The 15,294-nt window shown below is 37.5% G+C and overlaps 2 protein-coding genes across 2 annotated transcripts; both read right to left on the reverse strand.

Moving 5' to 3' along the window:
• Positions 1-796: 796 nt before the first annotated feature.
• Positions 797-1,141, reverse strand: LOC149019557 (uncharacterized). The gene has a single exon (XM_089154107.1). The coding sequence runs from the start codon at positions 1,139-1,141 to the stop codon at positions 797-799; it is 345 nt and encodes a 114-aa protein (XP_089010233.1).
• A 2,684-nt stretch (positions 1,142-3,825) lies between these two features.
• LOC149019558 (zinc finger protein GIS3-like) lies at positions 3,826-6,437 on the reverse strand. Its single transcript, XM_089151055.1, has 2 exons — positions 5,651-6,437; positions 3,826-3,907 (listed from the first exon to the last, which is right to left on the reverse strand). The coding sequence occupies exon 1, from the start codon at positions 6,361-6,363 to the stop codon at positions 5,710-5,712; it is 654 nt and encodes a 217-aa protein (XP_089007181.1). The 5' UTR covers positions 6,364-6,437; the 3' UTR covers positions 3,826-3,907; positions 5,651-5,709.
• Positions 6,438-15,294: the final 8,857 nt, after the last annotated feature.

Raw genomic sequence — 15,294 nt, forward strand, 5'->3', positions numbered from 1 at the left:
CGTACTTATCGATACAATGTTAATCTAGATCGAATGAACTAAGAAGCAAGGGGCAAACTGAAGAAACCCTAAAAGTGGCTGGAAAGCATATGCCTAGCTTAAGCTTTGTATCTAGATGGTGCAGATCGATAGAACTGTTGGATGGTAAGGATCCATGAAACTGATCCCATTTAGTTGGGAAAAGACTTCTTTCTGGTATTATTCTTGTGTTATTGCATATTAAATTTAAGATCTTACAAGGAGACGATCATAGTGCTTTCATATTCTCATCTTCTTTGTTCATTTGCATAATGATAAGAACTCTCATAGGTAATAAAAATACATAAACTTTCTTCAAGAAAAATTAAATGTTGAACTAATAAGAGAGGGAACTACATTTCATCCTCACAAAGATTTCATCATCATCAAAACAAAAGAGAAATGTGGCTAGAGTTTCTTGTCAATCAGTGTTAAAATTTTTCCCTCAAACTTCCTGAGAATTTGTTCTTATCTACTGTAGATCACAAATTTACTCATTAGGGTTAGAATGAGAATCATAACAGGAAATGAGAAACAGCACCAACACGCAAACGGTAGGACAACAACCCTTACCAATAATCTCCCGTCCTTTCACGAATTATTGAGAAATATAAAAAATATATATATTTTATAATAATCAGAGATATCAGGCTTCGCTTTAGCATCGTTGCCGTTCAATATTATCACCGTTGTGGTCAGTCGTCGTTGTTAATTACAAGTGGCTTCTCCCTCTTCTAGTTCTACATTTCCTTCTGTTTCTCTCTCTCTCTCACCTTCTCTAGAAACCATGAACGATCTGGGAGCACTTGTTCTTGATCCAACTAAAGCTTTTTCTGAAGGAATCTTTAACCTTACCTTCCACAGAGTAAATTTTGTATCTAGCCACTCGTTTCCTCCTCTTCATCTCAGGATCATTAAACCTCCACGACTTGATTGACGACGACGACGACGAAGAACTCTTCTTGGCTCTGCAGCTGCGAGGTGGGGGAACTGGTGCCGGTGGCGGATCTGGCGAACGTTGCCGTGGCATGTAGATCTGGTTGGCGCTGAATTCCTTTCCATTTACGATCTCGAACTTCCGGTCTCCATTGTGAGTTCGGTAAGTTGACCGGAAGTTGGCCATCACCACCTTCGTTCCAAGGGAACTCGAGCAGTGGCAGCCAGAGCCTCAAAGAAAGATTAGCTTTGCCTTTCTCTCTCTCTCTCTCTTTCTTTCTTTCTTTTTTTTTTTTTTTGTTTTCCCCTTTCCAATGTTGCAGAGGGGTCTTTAACGTCTTCTTATTATTAGAAGAAGAAGGAGGAAGAAAGACGTTGGAACGTGGACCTGTTCTTTCATCTTCATCTTCTTGTTGACCTGCTGGTGGACGAGGGAGGATTTTTTTTTGGAGCTGTTATTGTTAATCTTTAAAAAAATAATTTCCCATTTTAGCTGTGTTTGGCATGGGTGGTTCGGCATGGTTCTAGGGATCAGTATGGATTTATATTAATACCTAATCATAATGAGTTGGAGATTTGGTGACAACCAACATCTCTTGCGTTTGTTTGCTGGAATAAAAGTGGGGTGGAAAAATTCTTGAAAATAGCGCAGATTTTTTACTTTTCTCTAAAATCCCAAAATGATAGATTGTTTGGTTGTTTGGGGTGGGAAAGTGAGAGACAAATTTCCTGTCTGATGATGTAGCAGTTCAACTTTCCCACCCCAAACCATTTTAAAACCCCACATATTTGATGGGACTTTGTGGGAAAATTGGAAAAAGTAAAAAGTGGGACCCATCATTATCACTTTTCCACAAAATCATTTCCTTTTCTTCTCCCTCACCCCACTATACATGGGACCCACATATTTTTTTTCCCACCCGTTTTTTCCCACCTCACCCTTGCAACCAAACGCAGCATATTAGTGAAGATGTTAGGGTATATCTCCCAGATGGTATATGTAATAACTCTAAAGATTGATATTCTCTGTTTTTAGTGTGTCACGCCGTTCATTCAGCTCTTGGATGGACTGGACGCACAAAAAGCCGAGCTGGGTCATGGTCTGTAGGATGGTGAATAATGTCTATGAAATCTAAGCAAAAATATATTAACCACCATGGAATTAGACTATGAATTTGAATTATTCATTATTTGATTTGATTGATGAACTAAAGTAATTAGGCTAGTTCAAAAGTATCATACTTCAAGGGTTAGAAATAGATAGGGACACGTAACATTCATTGAGAGTTGGCTGGTGGATGGCCACTCAGTTGGGCGCTGCAAAGGATTTGAATCCCTCATCAACTATTAATAGCGTGGGAGATTGTGTTTTTTATTTTTAGAATTTTACAAAAATACTAATTTTAGATTTCAAAATTAGGGTGTCAACGGGTTGGGTTGGGTTGGGTCGTGACAGCATTGAACCCTAACCCTATCCTAAGGACTAAAATTAAAGCCCAAGCCCAACCCAACCCTGTTAAGGTTTTAAAAAAGCCCAACCCAAGTTGACCCTGATTAACTCTGATAGGGTCAGATAGATAGGGGTTGGGTTGGCCCTGAATAACCTTGAACAGTTGGGTTGCCCTATTTGATCCTGACCCTAACCAAAATATCTTATTGGGAATTTTTATACAGATAAATTAACTTGACACGATACTTGTATTCTTCAGCTGGATAAATAATATTGCCAAATACTTGATCAACTACATTGACACCTTCAAGTTTTTTTGTATTTGCAGTCATGGTTTTTTCCACCAATTTGGAGTTTTTTGAGATGGAGAAGGTAATGTTGGTAATTTTACCATTGAGTGATTGGTCAATCGATAATGACAAACACTTATTAGTGAAGAGGTCACAAGTTCCACTCTTCTTGGGTATGTAATACCCCACATCCCCTAATATAAAGCTACCAATTCAACAAATTATATATATTCAGATGGAATTCAGGGTCCAGATGCATTACTTGCATTCACTTTTTTTTATGAGAAACATTACATGCATTCACATATGCTTGATGATTCACCGAAAATAAATATAGATGTGAACCCGTTTGATAAATATCGAAAAATAATTTCTAGTGTTTCTTGGTTCAAGAATGAAAAATTGGCTGAAAACTGTTTGATAAAATTATTTGTTTTTAGTGATTCTGCAACATAAGTTGAAATTTATGAAAAGTTTTGCTTCAAGAAACAATTTGTTGTTGCGTCTATTTTTCGAAGTAAAAGTTGGGCACACTAGGTTTAAATGAAACAAGTTTAGCCAGGGGATGTTCATAGAATTTGACATCCTAAAGATAAAAACCCTGCTAAAATCTTCTCATACTACAATAAAACCTTTCCGTTCATTGCTTCTTCAGCCCTACTGATACGGATCATTCGATTTTTCATATTCTCTAACTACAGTAACCAAAGTTACTCTTCATCTTTTTATTTTCAGTGAAATCATAACTCCAATCTTTGTAAAAAAATTCCATATTATCCATCCTATCTAACTTCGATTATTCTGATAAAACTCCTTTACTAGAAGTAAATTTAATCCAATCCCTAATAAAATTATTTCTGGTTCTAAAAACCATCTATATAACTGCTTTTGATGTTTGTGGTCATTAGTTTGAATCTAAAACATGATATGATACGCCACATGCAGTGGTTTCATATTAGTGCTAGCCAGTTGTTTTTCTCATATCCCTTCTCCAACTTTATCTTGGAAAATAAATTATAGCTTCACAATTGTCCATTAAGTCAAAAATGTAGAATGGTGGTCGGCAGTATAAACAATTACTTTGAACGGTTGAAGTGTTGAACCTTAAAATTCTTCTCTGATTCCGGATCTACAGCCTTTGATAAGGGCAATTAGTATATGATGATGAGGGTCAACCATGGAGCTCTCTCTTTCATCCAGTGGGAATCATCACCTGCAAGCGATGATAGATAAAGACAGGATGGAAGCAGAAGGACTTTCTCTCACGTTTATAAAGTAAATTAAAAGTAGTGATAGATGTGATATCAGATGATAGAACTCAGAACAGCCTAGAACACCTCGTACTTGACCTCCCAACCACGACTAGCTTCACCTTACAGGGTACAGCAACTCATCATCATCATCATGCAACACAAGCAAGCAACGCCCATCCCTGGTTCCCTGCCATTTCCTACCTGCTTTCTTTTCTCTCTTTTGGTTTTTTTTCCGTCCAAAAGTAAGCTTATATAAAACTCTCCGGATGAAAATCCCTAGAGGCAGTGAAAGAGTTCTTTAACATAAAATATGCGGAGAAGGAGGCAGTTTCACCAAATTCTAGAGATATTGAAAGTTCTAGTCCCATGAGCAATGAAATCTATACATAAGTGTTGTTTGACCTACTAGTAAAAGAAAAAGAGCATAGACTCAAAAGACATCCTAAAATTCAAAATCTCATCAACAATACAACAACATATCCAGTCTAAGGAATGACTCCGACCATTGAGGGCCTCAATTGCACCTTCACAGTCTGAAAAGATAACCAGCTTTTTTTTCTTCATGTCTACTTCAGTTTTTCACTCCATGAAGCTTCTTCAACCAAGGTTTAACACACAAAGAGTGACAATTAAGTTTCCTTAATCAAGTCGCTGCCTATGAGTTATCGGCTCATTGTTCAATAAGCACCCAAACAGAACCCTGATCTGATCAAATTATTCAAAATGTTCGATCTATAATGATATGATATCAAAAATAGATACCGGGGGTCCAAATAATGAAACCACATAGAATTAAAGAAGGTCAAGTGCTGATATTTCATACATCGAAAAAGGGCTAGAAAGGTCTCTCTAAAGTAGGGGGCGAGTATTGATATTTGACACATGGAAAGAGAGTCAGAGAAGTCTGTGCAAGCAAATTTCAAATTATCCGTCGTATTATACATATCAATCCAATACAATACCAATACTTAGAACCATAAATTCAGGGGTTCAGTTATGATGCCATTACCCTTTTTTAGGTAACACGCTTGGTGTGTAAGCCATGAGTGGTGATCAGTCATGAATGAACTCAGGAGGCTCCACACACGGGACAAGCCTGAATTTCAAAACAATTAGTATGGTTTTGATTGTTCCTGGGGGTTGGGGGGAAAGGGGGGGCCTGATTCATGAAGAAGAGGGGAGTATAACATAAAATCATAATTGCAGAGGGGGTGTTCCTGTAGATTTTACGTAATAAAGGGACACATTAAGAAAATAAAAACCTTATAATCTTGTCGTTTAGTGAGTTACAAAGCACTAAGCAACCAGCACTAATAATTCTCCCTTTCTAAGTTAATATGAGATAAAGCAATTGACTTGTCGTCTTTTGTCTCAGCGTTCCCGTCAACCTTTAATTCTTCTCCTCCAACCAAAGTCCGTTAACTCATTAAGCAAGCCAAAATGCACCGTTGGAAGATTTGTATTAGTCATTGGTTTAACCATTAATCTATATTAATTAAATCTCAACAAGCTAGAACAAGATGGGCTATGGCCGTTTGATCTTCCAAGAGACAGAATATCTTGGCTGTTGCATGGAATGGATTTGGATGCCCAGAAGAATAAGACTGTAAGAGACTCGATTTTTTCTTTTTTTTATTTAGAAAGATAATAAATAAGAACAACTAATTAAGAAGATTTTAACAAAAGAAGATTTTTTTAATTACCAATTTAGAAGAGATGTGATCTCCATGAACGAACTAAGAAGCTATCATCACTCATCAGATCATGATCTCCAAGAGGGTGCAAGGCTTAGATGCAGATCAACTCCAGAGTGATCTGGGTCTGATACAACTCTTCCAGAAAATCGAGTTAGAGATGGAGAACTAGTTGTAGCCACGGAAGAACCCACTTCTGCAGAGACGCCGTAGTTTGCTGGACGTGTGACGTAAAACCAAGAAGGAAACCGTGGAGGTGGTGAAGACAACATTACTGCTGCCGCCGGTGGCGGTGGTGGTGGTGGTGGCAGCGACGATGGGTAGTACTCAACGTGGGAGTGGAAACGAGCAGCTACACTATTACTAACATTAGTTGGTCCTCCTCCGCCGGAGTATATGAAGCCACCTGGTCGGACCGCGTGGTGGGTTAAGATCGGTTGGTTTCCATGGAACCGGCGGTTACTCTGGAACTGTGCTCGTTTTGCTCTTTGTCTTTCTTTCTTGTGTGCGTTTTGATGACCACCAAGAGCCTGAGAATTAGCAAACTCACGACGACAGTATTGACACTCAAATTTCCTGTTTTCTGTTGTCACCGGAATTTCGCCAGATTCCGTTACTGGATACCCAAAAAGCTTCAGGATTGAACCGTTTCTGAGGTCGGACGGTTCGTCCGATGATGCATCGTCGGAGGACGACTTCACCGGTGCTGAATCCTCTGCCATGGTAATCAGAGAAAAACCCAGAGACTTGAAGAGAGAGAAAAAAAAATGTGAAATGTTCTTTTTAGGGCATTTGGAACGGGACACACAGAAGTTAAAAAGGAGCCTTTGGTTGCAGATCTTATATTAGATAGAATAAATCAGTGATTTTCCTTACTTATTATTTACGCAAATGACTATACTACCCCTTAAAGCGACCAATTTACTAGGGAAACGACAAAATTCTCTTTAAGTAGGGGTCGCTACAATGCTACATTTTCAGCATCAACCATTCAAGGTTCATGAAAAGAACCGGTTCAACCAAAACAACACTTTTGGGTCAACTTTTATTATTTGGGTGTTCTGTCAGAATTAGTGAACAATCACACACAGTGGAATAGAAAATAAAGAAGGAGACACGGATTTTACCCGATTCACATCAATGTGAGTCTACATCCAACATTACATTTTTTGTCATATTCTTTTCGAAAACAACTATATCAGGTACCCTAAGTTGCAGTTATTCATGAGCCCAAACCTAAATTGTAAAGAAACTCCAAAGCTTAAAGAAACATGGACCCTCTACAGGCTATGGGGGCGCTGCCCTCATACCCCTCCAAGGTGGCCTCCCCAGAACTTTGCCCGCTCACCCCGTGTCCGTCAAACAATACAATATGAAACATGAACTATACTCAATATGACTAAAAAACCAGTAGAAATCGAAACAGTAAACAAATGAGTCTAGATCACCTTCCAATCAAATAAGAGATATGTGTATGTACGTTGCTTTTTTATTTAAAAAAAAAAAGGAAGAGGTATATGCTTCTTTTATATTTCAGAAGGATATGTGTATGTACATTGCTTTTTTATTAAAAAAAAAAAAGAAGAAGAAGAAGAAGAGGTATATGCTTCTTCTATATTTCTCTACCACAAAATAAGGATAGAGTCCACTTCTTAGTATTGAAAAATTAAATATTAATTTTATTCTTATTTTGTAGTGGAAAAGCGTCAGGAAATAAACCAAATCCTTTCCATCCAACGCCTTCGTGCATTCAATGCATCCAATACTAAAAGGACGACATATAAATAGATTTATTCACATACCTCTCCCCTGACCGGAAAATGTTCTGAACTCGTAAACAAAACAGAGACAGACCAACCAAAACCAGTAGAAACCCAAAAAATGAAATATTTAAACTCGATTAGAACCAGACCAAATAGACCGATTAATATTCCGGCCCAAGGAGCGGAATCAAAGAGTATTAGATAAGATCTTGTGGATATTTTAGTAATTTAAGGCTAAAATGGCATCTCTGGCATGCGAGGATCTGCAATCCGCACTATCCGATGGTGATGATGGAGGATGATGGGCTTCCAACTACGAACTTCAAAACTTCCAAGTTGGAACTTCAGAACCTGGAAAGAGCCCGAGAAAGGCGGAGAAAATCCGTCACCGTCTATGCGCACGTGTTAATTTTAAGGTTGTCTCTCTCATTCTCACTCTATCTTTCAGTTTATATATATGCTCCACCTCCACATAATCTGTATGGAATTTTTCCACTTTTGTTTGCCTATTTATGGAAATTTATATATGAATTCAATGTTTACTACTGTTCTTTCTTTTCCCTTTCTATACACCCTTTACATCAAATTACAAATTTACCACCTTTGCAAACATGGTAAATTTCAGCTAGAAACACTAGTTAATTGAAAGAAAGAAAGAAAAATGAATCTTCCAATAATTCCATACTTTTGAGGATTGGTCTTTTATCAACTTAACCTGTAAACTGATCCTATAAGATTGTCAATAGCTTATGCATGCCTGATTACATACTCAAGGGAGGTGTCAGTGCAGGGTTGGCAAAGTGATAAGATCCATACTTCTCAGTAGAGAGGTCAAGGATTTAACCCTTGCAGACGACAAAGCTCCATTTGAAGATGTAATCGAGGTGCACCGAATGAACCTCAGACACAAAAAAATATATATAGTCAAGTGAGGTAGCTATTACATATAATCTAAATACAATTTATTTAAGAATTGAGATTCGCCTGGGCCAGCTTATCCGTACCTGACTACATAATCAAGGAGGTAGCTATTACATATAATTTAAATACAAGGCAGGACTTCGCCCTTGGTCCTAAAGATGTTTGAACCCTGACCTCCTACTTAGAGGTAATGGTTCTTTACCAACTCAGCCGCCCTTCGGGTTCTTCAACATTAGAAGGGCTCTTCAACATTAATTTGATATGGGTTCTTGAAATCTCGCTCCATCTAGGATTGGAATCTTTTCTTTTTTTGTCTAAGCTTTGAGGATTTATGATAAATATATTAATCAACCATAATTGTAGTCCATTAAGGAGAAGATATTGAGTCTAATAGAATGATTAAATGAGTGGTCAACAATCCACTACAAGCATTCTAGTCTATATCAAAGATCTTTATTCGATGGTTACAATCCTCTCAAATCTCAAGTTTGACCTTATTACGTAGTTGATACCATTCAAGTGGTCCTTATTCTTGTTATCTTTTTCTCATACATACATTTATGAAGTAAGATTCTATTCTCTCTTTCCAAAATTCAAATTTCATTTGAGTGAGAGAGAGAGATGACTGATATCAATCTCTCAACTTCACGAGATCTGTGGTACTACAGCAAGTATGATTAATATTTGCTAGAGATGGAATCATGGGAATGAGGAACTCTAAAAGGGTTCTGTTGTTACGTCAAAGGGTTGATGATTTGATCCAAATTTACTCCAATTCAACCATGTAATTCTTGTCGATGATGAGCATATATTCCTTTCACTCCTCCTTATAATATCTTCTGGTCTACAATCATCTTCTCTACAGAGCTAGTATTCTTTCTGCTACTGCCACATGAAGTGATGCTGTCTGTCCATTCAAGATTTCAGTTGAAGGCATCGGTGCCTCTATCAGTCAATTTTGATATTGATCATATGGATTAATTGTATAGATTCACACGCGATCACACTTAATGGAACAAGAAAAAATGTTCAGTTTTTATGTTGCTTTAATATTCGCATATGTCATTAGATACTATGATCAATATGAAAATACCTAACAAACCAATATAGGATTCATCTAGCTATAAGGGCCTGTTTGGTTGCATGAATTCACATATATCAAATCTTTGGATTCATGGATATAAAATTTATACTCGTTTGATTGTGAAAATTCTTAAATTTATGAAATCTAGATATTCATCTTTTTACACTAAAAATATTTATCTGTAGATTTATGGGTATGAGGTGAAATCTAGATATTTCACAATTACTATAAAAGCACTAAACATTTGCGCATTTTCAAAAATCATAGATGAATCCATAGATTTCATTCTAGAGATTCAGGTTAACCAAACAGTTAATTTTATGAATTATGACTCTATAGATTTGAAATTTCTAGATATTTGAAATCTCTAGACTCATGTAACTAGACAAGCCCTAATATAGTCTTAAAAACCTATTTGTTTTGATGGAAAATTTACACATCAAAAAGATTTTCAATCTATAAATTATCTTCCATTCTTTTTAAATATGCAATCTTTTTCTCTTCATATATTGGGGATAGTAGTATCATATAATATAGCATTAAGAGGCACTGGTCTTACCAACTGAACAACCCTACGATGGTCTATATTCTTTTTCAATTGTTGAGGTATTGAGATATTTGAGCTACACCCAATGTATGTTCGAATATAGACCATCAAATTAATTATAATCTAACGGTCTAATGGACTTTTGTAGGAGAGTTAAAGTAACCATTTATAAATACTAGCTGGAAGCAATGGTCTGAGTATTCCAAACTAGCTACAAGGTTTTAAGCAACCTTGTGTTTAAATCCTAAACCCTAACATCAATGATATTTAACTATCAAAGTCAATCTCTCACCATCCATAAGTATGGTGATCATGTAACTTGGAGTGGGAACACCTTTTCCCTCCCCCACTCCCCCCTAAAAAAATTCTTCTAAACTTCCTTTTAGCCTTCTTTCTTTTTAAAATTGATTTTTTTCATATGTAAAATTAATATCAGCACTTGTTCTCACTTCTCCTCAACAGGAGAATTTTTTTATAAGTAAATTAATTATCTTGACGTTGCCCGTGATTACAACACAAAGCTTAAGTGCATAATGTCATCAGCTTATGCGATGAGAATGGACTTTAGGCAAGTTACTAACTTACGCCCATATGGCCGGGTCTCTATAACCCTTATCAAGCTAAGTAGCCATGGATTGATGGTTGTCTCCCACAACCCAAGCGTGATTGACGTTTCACTCCCCAGCAATCCGACCTAAACTACAAACTTCAAAAGAAAGAAAGAGAGAGAGAGAGGCATGAAAAAAAATTTCATTTGTTGTTGTTGTGGATGGAGTTTTCATTCATTCTCTCTTAGACAAGGAGACAATCTATATCCAAAACAGATCCATTATCCAAAATTCAATCCCAGAAAGGCCGCCAGAAAACTCCACAGAAAAGCTATTATTATTAATCTGGTCTTTTCGCTTATCAACATGTCCCCTCCGAGAAGAGTATTAAGCTAGCCTAGGTCTTCCTCTCTATCTTCTCACCGTATCACATGTTCTTTTTAAGGATTTCAAAGCACCCACACCACCCAGCCCCACCACCCCCACCACCAGCAGCAGCACCAACCGCACCTGAAGAGTGCTAATGGGAGCAGGTCACATCCACCGTCGTCACGCCATGGCCATGGACGGCTCTGTTGAGTATTTCATGATCTGGGTTCTGTTCATCACCAGCAAACACACACTTTGCAAACATGTGACTTTGAGTACGCTTACCATCCGACACAGTGTTGCCCCTTTGTTCTTGGCTTTAGGGAGGTACAACGCACACAGGCCATCACACCATAACACAAAACTACAAACTATGAACAGTGCTTTTGACCTTTTGAGACTCTCTCTCTCTCTCTTTCTCCTGTCTTGTTGATAGGGGACGCCACTGGCTAAGAGAATTGCACCCTTCCTGTAAGACACTCATTGGTATTTAGTAAAGTTGCAGGGTTTGGTGATGTTCAACTATGATGTTCACCATTGACGTTGAGTTGAAGTGGGTACAACAGACACACAGTTGAGGTCATTGCTGTGATTCTCATATTATCTTTTTTCTTACAGTCGTACTCAATCACTGTACTCTACTGCTGCATGCACATCAAGTGCTGCTTTTTATCTTTATTTCAAGCCAAATTCCAGGTACAAGTACATGTAGTGGTCCACCCATCCAACAGTACTTCCTCCCCTTCTTCATCCTATGATCACTTTTTCCTTCCTAGCTAGCTTCAACACCTGATTGATTACCTGAATAAAGCTTGTTTGCATGTTTGTGGAGTCATTAGACACTAGAAGACCAGTGAAGAATAAAAGAGACGTTTTTCCTCTTCTTGCTTTAACATGCAATACGCAAGAGAGAGAGAGAGCAAATCAGATGGTGAATGAAACCTTTGAGGAAAGAGACCTTAAAGCCCCTTTGTGGAGGATAATGCGTGGGTATTGGCTAGCCTTTTGACCCTATAGTACAAAGGGATCGAACCCTATAATCATGCTGAGTCAAACCAACTTTCAGTCATTTGAGACTTTCGATTGGAAGTGTAAGAATAAGTTTCTTGAAGATAATTGCTACCTTTTACATCAAAACATTTGACACAATATCCTAGGGTTGTATGAATTTTTCAATAAAATTTATGTATAGGGTTTTACTATAAGTTTGAATATATTGAAGATTCTTTCTAATAAAGATGTGAGGATGAGATTGCATGGCCCCAAGCCCTGATTCCGTTGATGTATAGGGTTTGAATAACCTTTTAGGGGAGAGAATGGGAAAGACGTGAGGATGAGAGTTGTAACCCTGATCCCCATTTATATGGACAAACCAGGTTCACCCCCCCTCCCCCAACTCCAATATTATTATAAGTTTTTTTTCTTTCTTCTAGAGCTTGGATCCTCTATCATATTTGTTACCACGTCTCTTAAGAGTCTATGTTCCGTTCATACATTTCTAACACGCATTAAGAGAAGGATTAACCTCTAAATTCTAACAAGAAAAATTAAAGGTGGGCTCCCATCCTAATGTTTGACAAAAAGTACGAGAGGAGCAGACATTACCCGTTAGGGTAGAAGAGCCAGATAAACAAAAAATGAACAACAAAATCAACTTCAACTGAGTCTAAATCGACTAGATTAGATTATTAAACGCTACTTTCTTGAATTGATCAATCTAACGACTCAATCTACTTTAGCCCAACTAGATCAATTCGATTCTAACTTCAAAGACTTGGAATCGAACTAGAATCAAAGTCTCATGGGGGTAGGCATTGATTGTTAGACAAGTAGATTAAGAAGCACTTATATATATGATAGTTATGTGCTTCATTACCTAATCAGAGATTCATATATACATACACTATAAGAAGCACTTATATGATAGTTTGTGCTTAATTACCTAATCAAGGATTCATATATACACTTAAATTAAGAGCCATGAAGTACATAACAAGAACATAGGCCAAAAAGCATGCATGCAACAACCTCATTGGTTGGCTACCTATGTTTTATCTATGGGCAGCAGCTTGGAACAACAACAAGTGCCAACCATGGGGGCAGATCTAAATGAATAATCCAAGCCTAGTATGTTTTCTAAAGCAAGAAGCAATCAAATGGAGGTGAATATGTATGGGCTAATCTAGATCATAGAAGAAAAAGAAAAGTGTTGGTGGTGGAGGTGGTGGTGGTGGGGTTTGAAGTTTCACCTGTTGAAAAGGAAAGGTAACGTAGAAGCTAAAGAATCTCCTTTTCTAATGAAACCATATAATGAAAAGTAGCTTCTCCTTTTATGATATAAATCATCCAATGCCATGAGAGCTTCCCTACTAGTTGTTAAGCTTATAAATAACTCTACCAAGATATGTTAGATATCCTTGTCTCCCTACACACTAAAGATACTATATATTGTTGTCTTTATCATGACACATTAAAAACGACCCAATGTTCGAATAACATAGATACATAATGTAACATCACAGGATTGCTAGAATCCTTACAAGGGCCCCACAAAACACCCATCTGTTTTAAGTCTAATTAAACATCCTATCACATCTAATCCTACCCAACCTCTCTAATTAATCCAATAAATTAGTCCAAAATTGATTAATGCTTATATAGCTAGCTAGGGTAGTAGTTAAAAAGACTTAAAAGTGCATGGCTTTGGATTTGTTTCTTTATGAACTACTAGACTAGACCAGCCAATGGCTTTTGCAAACAGCTATTTTTACGTACTCATTAGAATATTTTCTAATCCTACTCATTAACTTGTAAGACGGCACTCACCTGCTTTAAGAAAATGCCAGAGAATTAAAGTATGGTTATTTTATTCAAAAGATGTGGTTGATGAGTTGATTTAGATTTAAAGTTATATTTTTCAAAAAAAGATTAAGGTTTGACTAAATGTCATTTTCCATTGGTGACCCAAATTTAGAGAACATTCATTGGTGGGAAGACTACCCCATTCCTTATTTTCATGATCAAGAGGGATTTATAATCATGGTTCTAAGTATCAATATCTTATACGTAGTATATATTAGGATTCTAACTTCATATTTAAAAATGAGAGAATACAGGTACTTGTAAAGAGAAATACAATCATTTTCCTAAAGTACCCTATAGTGATTATCCTAGTCACTAATAGCCTCCTGCAAAGTCAACGGTCCTTCTAGGAGCTTGAGTTTGGACCGAAGAAAACAAAAATGAGACAAAGATAGACCCTTGGTCAATATATCAGTTGGCCGATCAACAGTAGAGAGATAACAAACACATAGATCCTTAGCCACTTTGTCACATACAAAGTGAAAGTCAACTTCAATGTGTTTTGTGCATGCATGAAACACTGGGTTGGCAAAGAGATATGTGCACCAATGTTATCACACCATACAGTGGGAGGGCCAGATTGAGAAACACCCAACTCACAAAGAAGAGACTGAATCCAAGAAACCACAGCGATGGCAATTGCAAGAGCATGATACTCACTCTCGGTACTATAACGAGAGAAAGTGGATGCTTTCGAGACTGCCAAGAGACCAAATTGTCTCCAACAAATATTAGAAAACCTCCTTGAGATTTTCGATCATCAGGGTAACCAACCCAATCTACTTCTGTATAAGCTTGGATAGAACAAGTAGATGAAGGCGTGATATGCAAACCATATAAAAGAGTACCCTTGAGATACCGCAAAAGGCGCTTTAGGGCAATCCAATGCAAATCAGTAGGACAAGCCATAAACTGACAAAGCTTGTTTACCGCAAAGGAAAGATTATGGCGTGTCAATGTGGCATACTGTAAGGCACCCACCAAACTACGATAAAGAAATGCATCGGATAAAGGTGTATCAAGGTCCTTGGACAAGGAGGCAGTGGTAGCAATCGGAGTGGAAATGGGCTTCACATCAGATAATCCAGCTCACTCATGTAAACTGCTGACATATCGTTGTTGAGACAAGAGAGAGAGAACCCCATTAGCTAAGGGAATCAATTCAATGCCAAGAAAAAAGCAAGCAGGACCAAGATCCTTTAGAGCAAACTCCGATGATAAGGTCAAAAGCAATGCATCAATTGCCTGAGGAGAAGGACCCATAACCAAAATGTCATCAACATAGATCAAAATATACAACGGAATGGAAGACTCTGGCTGAAAAAATAAGAAAGAATCCATCTTAGAGCTCAAAAAACCAATACTAATCAAGAAAGAACTAAGACGTTGAAACCAAGCTCTTGATGTACTTGTTTGAGACCATAAAGAGATCTCTGAAGCTTGCAAACATAAGAAGGATGTTGCAAGTCCAAGTAACCAGGTGGTTAATGCATATACACCTCCTCTAAGGAAATCTGGGATGCTCTTGCAGCGACATATGCCTCGCCGTCTCAAGCGCT

This window comes from Hakea prostrata, chromosome 4, assembly GCF_041222555.1.
Source record: "Hakea prostrata isolate BN-2017 chromosome 4, UWA_Hpros_2, whole genome shotgun sequence".
NCBI classification, from domain to species: Eukaryota; Viridiplantae; Streptophyta; class Magnoliopsida; order Proteales; family Proteaceae; genus Hakea; species Hakea prostrata.